A 17,446-nucleotide genomic window follows, 5' to 3' on the forward strand; every position below is an offset into this window, starting at 1 on the left:
TATATACTCAGTAATGGGATTGCTAGGTCAAATGGTATTTCTATTTCTAGATCCTTAAGAAATTGTCACACTGTCTTCCACAATGATTGAACTAATTTATATTGCCACCAACAGTGTAAAAGCTTTCCTATTTCTCCACATCTTCTTCAGCATCTGTTGTCTCCAGATTTTTTATTGATTGCCATTCTAACTGGCATGAGATGGTATCTCATGTGGTTTTGATTTGCATTTCTCTAATAATCAGTGATGATGAGCTTTTTCATGTGTTCGTTGGCTGCATAAATGTCTTCTTTTGAAAAGTGTCTGTTCATATCCTTCACCCACTTTTTGATGGGATTGTTTTTTTCTTGTAAAAATATAGAATGCTTCACGAATTTGCGTGTCATCCTTGTACAGGGGCCATGCTAATCTTCTCCCTATTGTTCCAATTTTAGTATATGTGCTGCTGAAGTGAGTACAATTACTTCTGTTTTCAAGCTGCCATTGGGAGGTGTGAACTTAAGTACAGACATTTCAGGGTTTACCCCTGCCCTTTCCTGGAGTTGTGATTGAACTTTGAGGGGTGATGGATGGATGGTAATGGGGTGCGAGGTGTGAAGTGGATGAGGTGTAGGAGCTCTTTGGTTTTGATTGCCACCCAGCATTTTAGGGCTCTTGCCGCATTCAGTATCCAGCCAGTGGCCCGTGTGGACAGCTGTTGCAGATTTTCTCATTCTGGTTTCAAGGCCTCTGAGATCTGGCTTCTCAGTTACTTCTGGGACCCTTCTGGGTGCCTCAGGAATGATTCTCCCCATTCCTGAGTGGGTGTTGCACAGGGCAAATGTACGATGTCTCAGGGCCACCCTACTTGGTTGTCTCTGCTCTTCTGTTGCCATGTCCTGCAGCACATGAGGAACTCTGGAATGTTTGCCACCTCCCTGTAGTGAGCTATATCTTCTCTCCTCTCGGATCTCCCAGTGGGTCTGGGGTTTCTACCATATCCTTCCCTGGTGCTGGTTGGAAAGGGCCCTTTCTTAGGGACCCAGTTGCAGTTAACTCACTTCCCTTTCCTGGTCCATGGGATCTCTTTTAGTCTGAGAGTGAGCAAAAATGGGCCAACTGAGCACACATTCTTCCAACATGATGGCTTGTGGCATAAATGATGTGCATTTTGAAAGCCAGTCTTATAACTGGCTTTTGAGTCTTATAACTCAAAAGCATTAGCTTTCAAACCTCTCAAAGCTATTATGGCAGCAGAATCAATAGCCTGTATAAAAATTCCAAAGCCAGGAATCATTGTTCTCTGTGTAGTGTTTCTCTGAGGCAGTGCGGGTAGAATATTCTGACTGCCACTGGAGTGGCAGAAAGGTCACAGAGAAACAGGAAATATCAAGAACAAAGATTACATCACTATTCAAATAGTTCACCTTTGTAAATGTTTATCCTTTGAAAAAATACTCACAGGATCAATATTAGCCCTTCTACCCCTTGTCTTTTCTGTTTTTCTGTTTAATTTTATATTTTGTAGACATTCCCATATCATTTGTTTCTTTCTTTCCTTTTTTTTTTTTTTTTTTTTGAGACAGGGTCCTGCTTTGTCACCCAGGCCAGAGTGCAATGTTGAGTTCATGACTCACTGCACCCTGGGACTCCTGGGCTCAAGTGATCTTCCCACCCTGTCTCCCTAGTAGCTGAGACTACAGACACAGGCCACTGCACCCAGCTAATTTTTAAATATTTGTTGAGATGGGTTTTATTATGTTGCCTAGGCTGATCTCAAACACCTGGCCTCAAATAATCCTCCTGCCTCAGCTTCCCAAAGCACTGGGATTACAGGCATGAGGCACTGCATACAGCCTGGTTTGTTATTACAAAAAATGCTCCGGCTGGGTGAGGTGGCTCAAACCTGTAATCCCAGCACTTTCGGAGGCTGAGGTGGGCAGATCACCTGAGGTCAGGAGTTCGAGACCAGCCTGGCCAACATGAAGAACTCCTTGCCTCTACTAAAGATATAAAAATTAGCCAGGTGTGGTGGTGGATGCCTCTAATCCCAGCTACTCAGGAGCCTGAGGCAGGAGAATCACTTGAGCCTGGGAAGCAGAGGTTGCAGTAAGCTGAGAAAAAAAAAAGCTCCAATGGGGGATGACCTGCTACAACATTACACCTTCAGGGCTTCCGTGGAAGGGGTTAAGCCCTTTGAGTAAATAGTTTTCTACAAGTAGTATATTTTTTCCTAGCATTTCTGAGTGTAGTTATTTCTCTGAGTTACATAGAGAAAGGTCTGTCCGCTTAGGATAAATTTGGCTAGTGGTGAGCTAGGACCCTCCAGGAGCTCACCTGAAAATCATCCCAGGCCCTGAGCCCATGGAAAAGGCTTGTATAGGTGGCAGCGCCTCAAGGCTTCCTTTTGGACATGAAGTTTCCTTGAACTATCAATGAAACATGGTGATCACCTGTTGGTGGTCTTCTCTAAGACAGCCCCTGTTTAGTCAAGAGTCAAGAGGACAACACTGTAATTGTTCAACTCAGGATCTTTGAATTAGTCCATGGCCGTTCTCTGGGGAAAAAAAATAATTGGCCTGATTGAACCTTAGTACATAGCAGATGCTCTTAATACCAAACATAGGTAGCTTAAACCAGTATTTGCAAATTTCAATTTATAAAGTCAGGAATATATAATGGAAAGTTATATGGCTATTTTTAATATTAAAATATGCTATTTAAACAGCTTTAAAAATTAAAGGTCCTTCAGTAAATACTACCTCTGGGCTACAGTACTAAAATTTTTGTGCTAGTGGCTCTGACTCTGTAGCAAGTAGGAAGAATATCGGCTTATGTTGGAAAATTTTTAAAAAATTAAATTATTTATTCATGCATGCATGTAACCAATGTTTATTGGATATAAATATCTACTGGATATGTGCTGTGTGAGAGACCCTGTGTTAGGCTTCCAATGTCATTGATCTCATCCGTACTCCCATCAGCATCCTCACAAAATATGAATATTCATTTTCTTTCTAGCATTTCATTTCCTATCCCCCTCTATTCCAGGCTGCTATTAACATTAGTGTGACACTCTGGGGTCAGGAGGGGACAAAGCACACAGCACATTTCCCAATCTGCCCCCTACACCTATGTCTTGTTCACATCAGGCCCCTTGGTTCACAACCGAGAACCACCTATTTGGAAATGAAGGTGACACATTCTGCCCCCAAGAACAGGAAGGGAGATGTTGATATCAGGGAGAGGGAGGACTTTCACTAAGACAAGAGAGACTGATAAGTGTAAAATTCTTAGCGTGGTGCCTGACCAATGATACGCACTCAACAAATGCTTGTGCTATGACTGCTGTCCTCGTCTCTAGGTTGGCTGCCTTCTGCAGTGTCCTTATGGCCCTTCCACACGTGTTCTTGTTGAGAGAGCAATTTCTTCCTCTACTTATAAGGACACAGTCCTATTGAATTAGGATTCCATCTTAAAAACAATCTCATTTAACTTCAGTTACCTCCTTAAAGGCCCTGTCTCCAAATACGGTCACATTGGGGTGTTAAAGAAGAAATTATTCAATGATATTTGTTAAAGCATGATAAGGAAGACTTTATTCAGGGCCATTGCGATGGCTGTAGAGACCACTGCAATGGATCTTGCAATGAAGGAGAGAGATTGGGATTAACTTTGAATACAGCATGGGCAAGTGGAACTTTATAGTCAAGGAGCAGGGTGGGTGTTGGTGGATGGGAAATTACTAAGAGAAAATATCGGAGGTAAGTGGGATTGTGGCTAAACCCACTTAACAAAATTCTAGCTGAAGACAGGCCAGGATCATCACATATCACCTGGGGGATGAGGACCCTGATCAGATGTCACGAACGATCTGATATTGAGGATGGAGGGTTCTTGCTAAACTGACTGATGTGGTTAGGCTTTCTATCCCCACCCAGATCTCATCTTGAATTGTAATCCTGATAATCTCCACAGGTCAAGGGAGAGACCAGGTGGAGGTAATTGAATCATGGGGGAGGGTTTCCCTCATGCTGTTCTCGTGATAGTGAGTGAGTTCTCGCGATAGTGAGTGAGTTCTCGCGAGATCTGATGGTTTGATAAAGGCCCTTCCCACTTTGCTTGGCACTTCTTCCTGCTGCCTTGTGAAGGAGGTGTCTTGCTTCCCTGTTGCTTTCTGCCATGATTACAAGTTTCCTGAGGCCTCCCCAGCCATGTGGAACTGTGAGTCAATTAAACCTCTTTTCTTTATAAGTTACACAGTCTCAGGGAGTTCTTAATAGTGGTGTGAGGATGCACTAAGACACTGATTTAGCAGGATTCTTTTGCTAAAACTGGGCTTCACAGGGGAGTGGCACAGGTGAACTTAGATAAGTTTAAAAGCTTGGCTAAGTTTTGGTCAACAGAGAATCTTTTTCAGGGAGTTAAGGCTTCATCATATCAATTTTGAGGGCACAGTTTAGCTTATAATGCTACATAAGGCTGTTGTGCAAATGCCTTATTTTTCCAAGTATTTTTTTTTGCCGTTGTTGCATAATAACTACTTCACAACACAGTGGCTTGAGACAACAATGATTTATTAGCCTTCATGAGCCTGTGAGTCAGCTGGGGCTCAGCTGATGTAGGTTGGCCTGCTACTCACTCTGATTCAGGCTTAGGCAGCTGGGACAGTTCTACTCCAGATGTCTCTCATTCTTCTCTTGGGTCCAGTGGGTTAGCCCAGGCATGTTTTCTAATGGTGAAGGCAGAGTCACCACTGCGCAGGGCAAGCCCTTGCCTGTGACTTACCTACCAACATCCCATCGGCCAAAGCAAACCGCATGGCCAAGCCCCAAGTCAAGGGGTGGAAAAATGCTTTTATTTATTTAGAGATAGAGTTTGGCTCTGTTGTTCAGACTGGAATGCAGTGGTGCTGTCGTAGCTTACTGCAGCCTCAAACTCCTGGGCTCAAGTTGTCTTCCCACCTCAGCCTGCTGAATAACTGACTCGAGGCAAGCACTGCCATGGCTGGCTTAATTAAGAATTTTGGTAGAGAGATTTTACTGTGTTGCCCAGGCTAACCTCAGATTCCTAGCCTTAAGCAATCTTCCTGCTTCGGCCTCCCATAATATTGGGATTACAGGTGTGAGCCACTATGCCCAGCCTACTGGACTGAAAAGTCACATGGCCAAAAGTTTGTGTGCAGGAAAGGATGAAGAATTGAGGTGATAATGAAATCTACCAGTCTGTCTTCTTGGCCACAATGATTTGCATTTTTCCCACATGCAAAATATGCTCACTTCATCCAAACTTTCCACAGACAAGACAAAGGCTGTGAAATTTGGTAAGCTAGTAAAATGTGCGTATTTTCTAATGTCCTCTTCAGACACATCCACAGAAGTGATGAGGAGAAAAAAGGACATCGCAGAGGACAAAGCCAAGAGGTGTGGAGAGTGGTGTATAAGGAGCTTCTCCAGGGAGCAGAACAAGGACTAAGGTAACATTGCTTACCCCCAAAGTGGGGAAGACCTCACAACATTTGATGAGGATATTTCAATTTTTTTCGGACTAATGATGGCTGCATGCCTGCAGTTCTTCACTATTTCAAAAGGAATGGCTTATTGCAATTATACTATTTCTCCATTGAGTCTCAGGAATATGGAGGTAGATAATTTATAACTCTCCAGATTAAGAGTCACATCCAAACCTAATACAGATCACAAGATCCTAGACTTTGAGTCTGAAGCTATGGTGGAATGAGACTTAGAGGTTCTTGTGATAGTGAAAAGGAGTTTGTTGGTGAAAAGTACCATTCAATGCTGTAGGGACCTGGTTTGAGTGTGCTTTTTTCTACTATGTAAACACACAGGGATCTTTCCCCTAGGAACCCATTCTTCCGTTATCCATACTGGGAAAATTGTAAGCAATGGTAATACTAGCCCCAATCTATACTCACCTGATGCCAAACAGGTAATTTCCTTTTATTTATTTATTTGGCAGGGTCTCATTTTATTGCCTAGGCTAGAGTGCAGTGGCGTGATCATAGCTCACTGCAGCTTTGATCTCCTGGGCTCAAGTGATCCTCCCACCTTAGCATCCCAAGTAGCTGGGACAACAGGCATGCACCACCGTGTGCACTGGCTAATTTTTTCAATTTTTAGTAGAGATGGTGTCTTACTATATTGCTCAGGCTGGTATGGAACTCCTGAGCTCAAGTGATACTCCTACCTCAGCATCTCAAAGTGCTGGGATTACAGGTGTAAGCTATGGAAACTGGCATTAAGTTTTAAAAAATTATCTTTTGTTTTATAAAAATCTTAGTCTTAACTAGGGAGAGATGCAACCTTGGCTTTTAACCATTTCTTAGGATAGGGCCTCATACCAGTCTGTTACTGAGCCCAGGGGAAACTTGGCATCTTGATTTTCCTTCTATACCAGGACCATGAGAAGATGAGTAAAGAGAAAATAATCTAGTGGAAAGTAGGTGGGCTGGTATGATCACATTCTGCAGCACAAGTTGGCCATTGTCTTGGTAATAATGACTAATATTTTTGAGCACACACACAGGTATTGAAGTGGTTCTAAGCACTTTACATGTTTTAGCCTAGTGACTCTATGAGGCAGGTACTACTCTCACCCCAATTTTTCAGATAGAAAACTGAAACACAGAGTTTAAGAAGCTTTTCCAAGGTCCTGGAGCTAATAGGTTGGGATATAAACCTGGGCAGAATGATTCCTGATCTGTAGGCTTAACCACTGTATTAGTCCATTTCATGCTGCTGATAAAAACATATCTGAGACTGGGTAATTTATAAAGAAAATAGGTTTAATGGACTCACAGTTCCATGTGGCTGGGGAGGCCTCACAATCATGTCAGAAGGCATGCGTTACATGGGGTTGGCAAGACAGAAGCGAGAGCCAAGTGAAAGGGGTTTCCCCTTACAAAACCATTAGATCTCGTGAGACTTATTCACTACCATGAGAACAATATGGGGGAAACTGCCCCATAATTCAGTTTTCTCCCACTGGGTTTCTCTCCCATGTGGGAATTATGGGAGCTACAATTCAAGATGACATTTGGATTTCGGTAGGGACAGAGCCAAACCATATCCACCACTATGATATTCTGTCCTGATGATTTAGGAAAATGGCCTGCACCTGAAATAGATTTACTACAAGAAACAGAGGCCAATTTTAGAAAAAATATCAGCTGCAATTGTTCAAAAATCTGTAAGGCAACTTTTCCTCAGAGAAACAAGAGTAGGCTGTTATGAAAAAATATGTAAAAAATCCAAGACAAGAAAAAACTGTAATCTAAATATAACAGCATAATGATACCTGTTTTCAGGCAGCAGATAGCAAACTTGCAACCTGGAAAAGGTAATTTATATAGTAGAGGACAAATTTAAGGACTGTTTCAAAAGCGTAAGAATAAAATACTTAAACCGATGAGCTAATAGTTGGATGACAGGTCTTAGAGATCCCAATTCTTTGGGAATAACAGTTTCTGAGGGAAAAAACAAAGACAACATGTTCAAAGGAACAAAGAAAAAAAAAACTTCATTTGAAGAAAGTTTTCTGCTTGAAAGCGAATATGACCATTGGTTAAATATAAAACTTATGAAAAGAGATTGTGTTGGTTGTCTATTGCAGAATAACATAATTCCCTAAAGTTTAGCAGCTTTAAAACAACAAACATGCATTTATTTCAGTTTCTGAGGTTCAGGAATCTGGGAGGGACTTACTGGGATGAGATAAGTCAGGCTGTCGGGGCTGCAGTTAACTGTGGGTAAAGTTTTAAATTTGGTAATTAAAATATTCAAGTATATTGGCAAACATGTCAGAGAGAACAAAACACGCATAGACAATAAACACATGCAATAATTTAAAAAAACTTTGAAAGAAATCTACATAGGTAAAAATAGAAAAATAATAAGAAAATAAGCGATAAAAACACATGCTAACTAAACTTAGTGTAGGAAAAAAGAAAGAACAATGTATTAATAGTATAATACCTGATTTATATTGCTCTAACTGTATTTTATACACTAACTCATTTATTAGCTAGGATTTTTGGATTTCTAGAGATAGAAACATAATTTATGCAAAAAATATATTTACAGAAAAGTTAAGTGTGGATCTGTTTAGTTGTGGCTGGGTTCTAGGGCTTCAATGTTGTCTTCAGGACTCTGTCTCTCTCTCTCTCTCTTTTTCTTTCTCTCTCTCCTCCCATCTCCTTCTGAGTTAATTTTATTTCCAGGCAGCTTCACTTCTACTTTTGTGGTTCCAAAGATGCTTGTTGCCTAGGCTCTAGCTTACATCTTCGGAGCTGGTAAAGTCAGAGAAAAGATGGCGCCTCTTTCCAGTAACTCCATCTAAAATTTTAGTATTCAGTCTTACTACCCTATCTTGAGTTATGGTCTTCTATCATGATGGCTCAATTCCTGAGAAAGAGAAGATACCCCAAAATAAATGTGGTGAAGGTAAATAAAGGGGAGCAATGAATTAACCATACTAAATTTTGTTGACTTACTACATGCTAGGTGTTCTGCGATTAATATAGATTATCTCATTAAAACCTCACAGCACACTTCTGAGGCTCTATCTTCATTTTACATGGGAGGAATTTAAAGCTTAGAGATTAAGCAAACTTTCTAAGGTCTCATGACCAATGAATTATGGATGCTCAATTCAAGGTCATGTCTGTCTAACTCCAGAGTCTGTCTGTAATTTTAAAAAGTAAGGGAGGAAATCACTCACAATCCTGCCATCATTATCACAACCCTTCCATCTCAGCATGAGAAAACATTTTGATGTATCTCTTTCCAAAGCTGCTGCTCTCTCTGTCTTTCATTTAATTATAGGTTTCTGTTGCTGATCTATTTATAATTGTAAGCCTTTCATACTAGATTGAACTGGACAGTCAAGTAGAAGTCTTCTTTATTATATGTAACAATATTTCTATCAATTCAAAGTATTTCCTTTTTGTTATGCCTTTTTCTTGTTTAGCTTTCTAATAAACTATTTTTCACTTTGTAATAAACTCTCTTTAGTTGAAATAAGCTCACTTGCACCTTTAAATTTTTGCTTATGCCAATGCATTTCTTTCTTAATAATTGTTATTATGAAATATATCATACACAAAAAGAGTATATAACACATGCTTAAAGAATAGCAACAAAATGAACACTTACGTACCCATGTGATATGGTGTGGGTTTGTGTCCCTGCCAAAATCTCATGTCAAATTGTGATTCCCAAGGCTGGAGATGGGGCCTGGTGGAAGATGATTGGATCATGGGGGCAGATTTCCCCCCTGGCTTTTCTCATGATACGGAGTTCTCATGAGATCTGGTTGTTCAAAAGTGTGTGGCTCCTCTCCCCACCCCCCAGCTCTTCCTCTTGCTCCAGTCATGTAACACGTACCTACTTCCCCTTTGCCTTCCACCATGATTGTAAGTTTCCTGAGGCCTCCTTAGCCATGCTTGCTGTACAGCCTGTGGAACTATGAGTTAGTTAGACCTGTTTTCTTTACAAATTACCCAATCTCAGGTATTTCTTCTTTCTTTCTTTCTTTTTTTTTTGACAGTCTTTCTGTGTCACTCAGGCTGGAGGGCAGTGGCACAGTCTTGGCTCACTGCAACCTCTGCTTCTCAGGTTCAAGCAATTTTCATTCTTCAGCCTCCCTAGGAGCTGGGACCATAGCTACCCACCACTGTGCCTAGCTAATTTTTTTGTTTTTGGTAAAGATGATGTTTCGCCAAATTGGCTAAGCTGGTCTTGAACTCCTGGCCTCAAGTGATGCATCGTCTTGGCCTCCCAAAGTGCTGGGATTACTGGTATAAGCCTCTGCACCCAGCCCTCAGGTGTTTCCTTATAGCTGTGTGAGAACAGACTAATATACCATCATACATGTAAGGAAAGAGGATGTTTTCAGAACTCTTGATGCACCTCTAGTTCTATCCCTCTCTTCAGAAATAACCACAAACCTGACTTTGGGCTAGTATTTCTGTTGCATTTCTTTCTATTTTTACTGCACATATTAAAATTACTGTGGGAAAAATCACTTCTCTGTGTTTCAGTGCACTCATCTGTAAACTGGGAATAAGAATAATACTTGCCTCACAGAGTTGTTATAAGGATTAAATGAGTGTAATTAATATGTACAATGCTCAGACTAGTGCCTGGCATAGGATAAGTACTACATAATTGGTTATTTTTATTAAGTCCTAAACAATATATTATTTGTTTTGCCTGTTTTTAAGCTTTGTATAAATGAACTTATACTGTACATGTTCTTCTGTGATTTGCTTTTTTGGTTCAGTACTGTGTATGAGGGATTTATTTCTTCTGATGTATGTGAACAGTTCTTCATTTTTACTGCTTTGTGGAATTCTTTGTAAAAATATACCCCAATTTATCCATCTTCTACTTGATAGATATATTTTTTAAGTTTCTTGCTTTTATGAACTGTGCTGCTATGCAAAGTCTTCTTAGACCTCCAAAAGCAATTTCCAGCTTGAACACTTGTGATTTCTTTCAATTTGAGCATTCTTATCTTTTCTGGCCTTCAGAGAATACCTTTACTTTCTTGCTAGCTCATTCATGTGTTTAAAAAGTTTTTATTCTGGAATGTATCCAGCCTTTATCAGTATACTGTACTGGGAGAGTTTTCTCTAAATACCTGATCCACAATGTTGCCATTTAAGGCTCCAATGTGCTTTGCAATAGTGATGTATACTGCTGGCTTCCTCCTTTTCTTTTTAATATTGAACATTCTTATTTTCTCCTATATATTTTGATAATTCCAGTATCAATTCCTTCAACCAATACTGAATATTCCCAGTTACATGTCGGGTATTCTTCAAGGGCTTTCCTGTGAATGAATCAGGCAAGACCATAGTCTTGTGAAGCTCATATTCCAGAGAGAGTGTACGCTCAGAATTTCATTGCTATTATCCCATTGGGGCAGCTTTGAAATGTATGTTAACGGTTATGCAAGGCTGAGAAATATACTGAGCAGTATTTTGTGGTTGATTGCTGATATCTGCAGGTCAAAATAGGAAGAAATTATGGCATATTAATTTTTCTGCTTGGAAAGGTTAATGAATTGTATCTAGGTCTGAAGATGCAAGGTAAACAAGAGAGAAGCTTATTTTTGAGGATACAGAGGAGAAGAAGGACTGAGATTCTCATTCATGCAGCATTATGCAAGATGCTTTGTATGTATGTTCCCATTTAATTCTGACCCTCTCCCAAGTAATTCCATGCACTAGATATTGTCTCTATTATTTTCAGGTAAACTGCAGTTGAAACTGTTAGTTGTCCCTTCATAGTTTTTTCCATTCGACAATACCAATAGGTACTTTTAGCTGGTTCTATGACTGTCCAGCTTAAAGATGACATTTTCCATTATCCCTTGCAGTTAACTGTGGCCATATCACTAAGTCTGGCCAGTGGGATTTAGAGGGTAGTAGGCAGTAGCTTGTGAAAATTTCTCTAAATGACAGTTAGTATATGCCTTTTATTCCTTCTTTCATCTCACTGCCTAGAATTGGATACTTCTTAGGACTGTGACAATGAGGCCACATTCCAGGACGATGAGATTGAGAATGGAAGTCCCTAAGGACTTTGGTCAGTCAGACTTTCATACCAGTCTTAGACTGCATATCTCTGAACTTTTATACTAGAGATAAATAAACTTCTATCCCACTTAAGGTACTGCTATTTATTTTTATTTTTCCCCTGAAATCTGGCATTGAGCCGATTCCTAATATATTGATTATGTAACTTGCTCACTAATACGTTTGGGAAGAAACAGAGTAAAGATTTGAACCTTGTGCTTTGAATTTAAGTACAGTCATTCCCCTGGTGTCTGTGGAGGATTGGACCTCCCAAGGTTACCAAAATCCATGGATGTGCAAGTGTCTGATATAAAATGGTATCGTATTTGCATTTAACCTATGCATATTCTCCATGTACTTTACATAATCTCTAGATTACTTATAATACCTAACACTATGTAAATGCTATGTGAAAAGAAAAATAATCTGTCCATGTTAGTACAGGTGCATTTTTTTCCCAAATATTTTTGATCCATGGTTTGTTGAATCCACAGATGCTGAACCTACAGATGTGGAAACCCAGAGATATGGAGGGCTGGCTATAACAATGGCTAAATAAGTTACTAGTATTTGATAAAAGGGAACTACTGTTTTGTTTATACCAAGCTCAATTACTTGATTGTTTTTTAGGGCTCTGTTGATTTTCCTCTGCTGTATCCACCTATCTGAACTTTCCCTACAGCCTGAAACATACATCTCTTCATTGAGACTGGCCTTCTATGGCCCCCTCATTCATACTGATCCAATTTGTGCTTCTAGTCACAGTCTGTAGCATATGGAGTTACAACTTTGAAAGACTGAGGAAGAATATTTCAAGCAAGTAAGAGAGAGTTGGACTTAAAGGCCAGTCACGATGGCTCACACCTATAATCTCATCCCTTTGGGAGGCAGAGGCAGGAGATTTGCTTGAGCCTAGGAGTTCAAGAGCAGCCTGGGCAACATGCTGAAATCCTGTATCTATAAAAAAATACAAAAAATAGGGCATGGTGCCATGTACCTGTAGTCCCAGCTACTTGGGAGTCTGAGGTGGGAGGATTGCATGAGCCTAGAAGGTCAAGGCTGTAGTGAGCCATGATTGACGCACTGCCCTCCAGTCTGACCAACAGGATCAGACCCTGTCTCTAAAAGAGAGTTAGACTTAAAGATAAACATAATTTGGATGGACAAAAAATTCCTGTTGCAGAGTGGGCAACAGGAATAAAGACATGGATGTACTATTAATTTTCCATGCAAGGTGGGTCCTTGGGTAATATATTATGTCTCCTAATAATGAAATTTTATGTGCTGGGAAAATCACATTAACATTATGAAAGAGACCAGTAAATAGGCCACTCCTTTAATGGTAATGAAACCTTTCAAGACTTAACTCTGACTTCATTAAGTCATTTTAAAGGTTATGAGGACAGTGTAGATTATTGCTGTAGGATATCCTGGAGTTTGCCCTTACAATGAATTTCATGCTAAAATGAAGAACAGAGCAGTGCTAATATGAATTTCTGATTAAAAAATCATTTTTTCATACCTTATTTTAGTTGTATCTATCATCATTCTTGTTTCTCACTTTCAATACTTCCACACACATGATAACTGAGGCTTTTGACTGTTTTTTCTTAAAAAAAATTCAGAAATGTAAGGAATTACTTTTGGAAGGAGTTTAAAAAATAATTGACTATCTCTTCTCTCTTCATACACTTTCTGAAATTACTGCTTTTGAGAGACCTAGATCCTGAGAATAATGTGCATGTCAGGTAGGGCTGAATCCTGAAACCTGACTCTAGTAACATGTACATGTGGTTGCAATTCCAAGTGGGTGGATGCCCCTGGCTCTCCAGGATTACGGGTGGTGATGGGATGATTCTGAAAGGCCCACTTTCTTTACAAGCATGCATAACCCAAGCCTATGGCTGTCTGATGGTTGCGATTCTTTGCTGATGGTGCATTAGGGCTCATAGAGAACAAAGGAAAACTTGGTAGGGTATAAAGTAACTGATTATCATTAATCCAAGTCATTGTTTCACAAAATGTGACTGTTGACTGATATTTAGCACAAGGGATTATGATAAGTTTAAAACTGTTAATTGAACAGAGTTATACTGGTTTCTGGGTTGCTGGACATTTTAGGATCCTTCACATGCTAAGGTGCTAAGATGCATTGTGAATCTCTAAGAGCAGAATGGAGTAGGAAGCATTCCCAAACTTTGATTCCAAGACTGATTATTATTTTTTTTTCTTTGAGACGGGGTTTGGCTCTGGCTTTGTCATCCATTTGGAGTGCAGTGGTGTGATCTCTGCTCATTGCAACCTCTTTCTCCTGGGCTCAACTGATTCTCCCACCTCAGCCTCTCGAGTTCCTGGGATGACAGGCATGAGTCACCATGTCTGGCTAATATTTCTTTTTTAAATAGAGACAGGGTTTCCCCATAATGCCCAGGCTGGTCTTGAACTCCTGGGCTCAAGTGATTTGCCTGCTTTGGCCTCCCAAAGTGCTGGGATTACAGGAGTGAACCAGCACACCTGGCCTCAAGACCCATTCTTTTTTTTTATTTTTTTGTATGACTAAGCATAACAATGCTTAACAGTGGCTTTATTAAGGGACTGCTTAAAAGTATTCAACATTAAATTCAATTTACTTCACATTGTTTGCAAATACATTATCAATTCTTACATATTTCAAATCAACTTCAAGTACAGAAGGCTTGCTCTCAAATAAGTCTTCTGAGGTGACATAAAGACTTAAAGAAGCCTATGACTTGAGTCCAAGTCTCTAACCAACAATGACCATATTGTCACTGGTGAACTCATATGTGGAGACTTCTAGGTTGAGAGGTGCAGGCCCCTTCCTGATCCTGCCAGACACATCATAGTGTGACCCATGGCAAGGGCAGTAATAACCACCAAAATCTCCTGCATTTGCAATGGGTACACAACCAAGATGCGTGCAAACACCTATGAGGATCATCCATTCGGGTTTCTTTACTCGATCTAGATCATGCTGTGGGTCCGTCAACTGGGACAATTTGACTGCAGCTTCCTGCTCGATTTCCCTCTGGGTTCTATGGTGCACAAACAGGGGTTTCCCCCTCCATTTGAAAGCCATGTTCTTGCCTTCTGTAATATCGGATAACTTGATTTCGATTTTCGACATGGCCAACACATCAGCAGAAGCACTCATGGAGGAAACAAACTGGGTGACGATACTCTTGGCAGCATATGTGACACCCACAGCAGTTGTTGCCGTCGCCAAATAGGAAAAACCTTTCCTAGCATCGCTGCTTTCTCTTGAAGACTTTGTTTTATCTAAAACTTCAGAGCGGCGGTAGTCAGAGAAGTCAGGCACCTTGATGTCTGTGTGGGAATAACGAACAGAAGCAGGGACACTGAGGCCCACGGAGGCGGCCTGGCCGCTCAGCGACTCCCGGCTCAGGATGGGCCGCTTCGGGTCCAGCACAGGCGGCTGCGGGGTGGCCAACAGGACGGGCGTGAACGGGCCTGAGCGGGCGGCGACCGATAACATAAGACCCATTCTTTTTTTTTCTTTTTTATTGCATTTTAGGTTTTGGGGTACATGTGAAAAACATGCATATGTGGCAGTGTGATTTGCTGCCTTCCTCCCCTTCACCTATATGTGGCATTTCTCCCCATGCTATCCCATTCTTTACTAAGAATCTGACAAAAAGGATGCTGCATGGAAACCTCACTGATCTAGGTGATGTAGAAGTTTCAGGCTGTGTTGTAATGAAGACTAGGAGGTCAAGAATGTGACCAGTGCTCTCAATAAGCTGATCTGTGAGAGTGAGACTGGCCATTTCTGAATCCGGAATTGTTAGTTTTCAGCCCAAACATTCCACAGAGATCTAAGTCCAAGCTCATCATTTTATATATCAAGGAACTGAGGCTCAGAGGGGTTCATAAGTGTGTTCAGGGTTGCATCCTAGTTAGTGGGAGCTGATGCTAGCACCACGGTCCTCTGATTCTCAGAGCCCACTGAACTGCCTCATTGGGTGTGGAAGGCTGCAGGACACACTGTGAGTTTGGTTAGTGGAGTGAACGTTGGTGGTAGAGTGAGCAGTCCAAATGGGCTGGATCAGTGTTTGGTTGGGGATATTGCTATTCCTTCAGTCATGCCTTGGTGACATATTCCAGATGCTTCAGCATCCTGGTGACTCTGGACAAAGTCTAGTTTGTCAGTTTCCTCATGAAACCTGGAGCTCACATCTAGTTTTGACTTCCTAGCTGTGCTTTGACCACTGCAGTGTGCATGGGGATACTTCTCTTTTTGCATCACTATTGATACACTATTTTTGAATCAATGAAGACCAAGAACAAGATAATTATTTTTCTAGGAGCCATGTATCACTTTTGGCTCATTTTAAGCTGCTGGTTGACCCAAGCTCTGTTTTATATAAGTTAGTGTCCAGTCAGGTTTCTCCTAAGCTTACTTGATTAATTTTTCAAACCTAAATGTAAGTCTTCACATTAACCCTGTTTCATTTCATTTTGATAATTTTGGCCCAGAACTCTTGACTGTCAGGATTAATTTTGAATCTTGACTCATCATTTATTCTTGCAGTGCTCTCTTCTAGTACTGAATAATCATAGAGGCAGTATGCAAACCTCTAATTTCTGTTTTTCAACTAGGCTCTTTCTCTGTAAGGAGAAGGAAGGGAACCTGAGGAAGATTTATTTAGCACCTATTATTTGCCAAGTGCTATGTCAGGTGCTTTATACATATTTTTTTATTTAATCCTCATAGCAATTGTATGAGACTGTAACTTCTTCTGTAAAAGGATAATGAAAGTTTTTATCTCACAGTTTTGGAGAAGAATAAATGAGATAATTTAAATTATGTACTTACTAAAGTGTTGGCACAAAGTAGGCACTTGATAAATATAAATTGCAATTATCTCTATCCATCTTCCTTCATCGTCTTTGGACAGAATAGGGACAAGGACAGAAAGATATTTGATATGGTTTGACTCTGTGTCCCCACCCAAATTGAATTGTAACCCCCATAATCCCCACATGTTGAGGGAGGGACCTTGTAGGAGGTGATTGGTTCATGGAGGTGGTTTCCTCATGCTGTTTTCATGATAGTGATTTTCATGAGGTATAATGGTTTTATAAGTGTTTGAGAGTTCCTCCTTCACATACTCCCTCTCACCTGTCACTATGTTAGATGTGCCTGCTTCCTCTTCTGCCACGATTATAAGTTTCCTGAGGCCTCACCAGTCATGCAGAACTGTGAGTCAATTAAACCTCTTTTCTTTATAAATTACCCAGTCTTGGGCAGTTCTTTATAGCAGTGTGAGAATAAACTAATACAACATCCCATTAAAGAACCCTTCTGTCAGCTGGCACAGAAACACCAGTCAGCTCCTACCAGCATGGTCAGACAGTTTCACACCATGAATTATATATTCTGCAATAAAAATTACCCCAAAACTTAGCAGCTTCAAGTATTACATATTTATTTTCTCAGTTTCTGTGGGTCAGAATACAGGTACAGCTTTGAGATCCCTCATAAGGAGGCAACAGATGTGCTGACAGGGATATAGTCTCATCTGAAGTCTCAACTGAGAAGGATCTTCTTTCCTCACTCATGTGGTTATGGACTAAGGCCACTTCCTAGATGGGCGTGGAATTGAGGGCTTTGGTTCCTTGCTGGCAGTCAGGTGGAGGTCACCCTCAGTTCCCCACCATATGTATCTCTTCAACTAGCTTCATCAGAGCAAACATGGAAAGAGTGAGAGCATGAATAAGACAGTCAGTTTTTTGTAACCTAATACCAGAAGTGACATCCCATTACTCTTGCTGTACTCTTTTCTTTAGAAGTGAGTCATCAGGTTCAGCTTAAGTACAAAAGGA

General features: G+C 40.6%; 1 protein-coding gene and 1 non-coding gene across 2 annotated transcripts; both read right to left on the minus strand.

Moving 5' to 3' along the window:
• Positions 1-351: 351 nt before the first annotated feature.
• On the minus strand, positions 352-458 carry LOC135271496 (U6 spliceosomal RNA). Its single transcript, XR_010339660.1, has one exon. It is a non-coding gene; the product is annotated as a U6 spliceosomal RNA (small nuclear RNA).
• A 13,887-nt stretch (positions 459-14,345) lies between these two features.
• On the minus strand, positions 14,346-15,095 carry LOC105728405 (cytochrome b-c1 complex subunit Rieske, mitochondrial-like). Its single transcript, XM_064368762.1, has one exon. It carries the CDS (start codon positions 15,093-15,095, stop codon positions 14,346-14,348), a length of 750 nt encoding a protein of 249 aa, XP_064224832.1.
• Positions 15,096-17,446: the final 2,351 nt, after the last annotated feature.

This window comes from Aotus nancymaae, unplaced genomic scaffold (genome assembly GCF_030222135.1).
Source record: "Aotus nancymaae isolate 86718 unplaced genomic scaffold, 86718_ANA_hifiasm-v0.15.2.pri h1tg000079l, whole genome shotgun sequence".
NCBI classification, from domain to species: Eukaryota; Metazoa; Chordata; class Mammalia; order Primates; family Aotidae; genus Aotus; species Aotus nancymaae.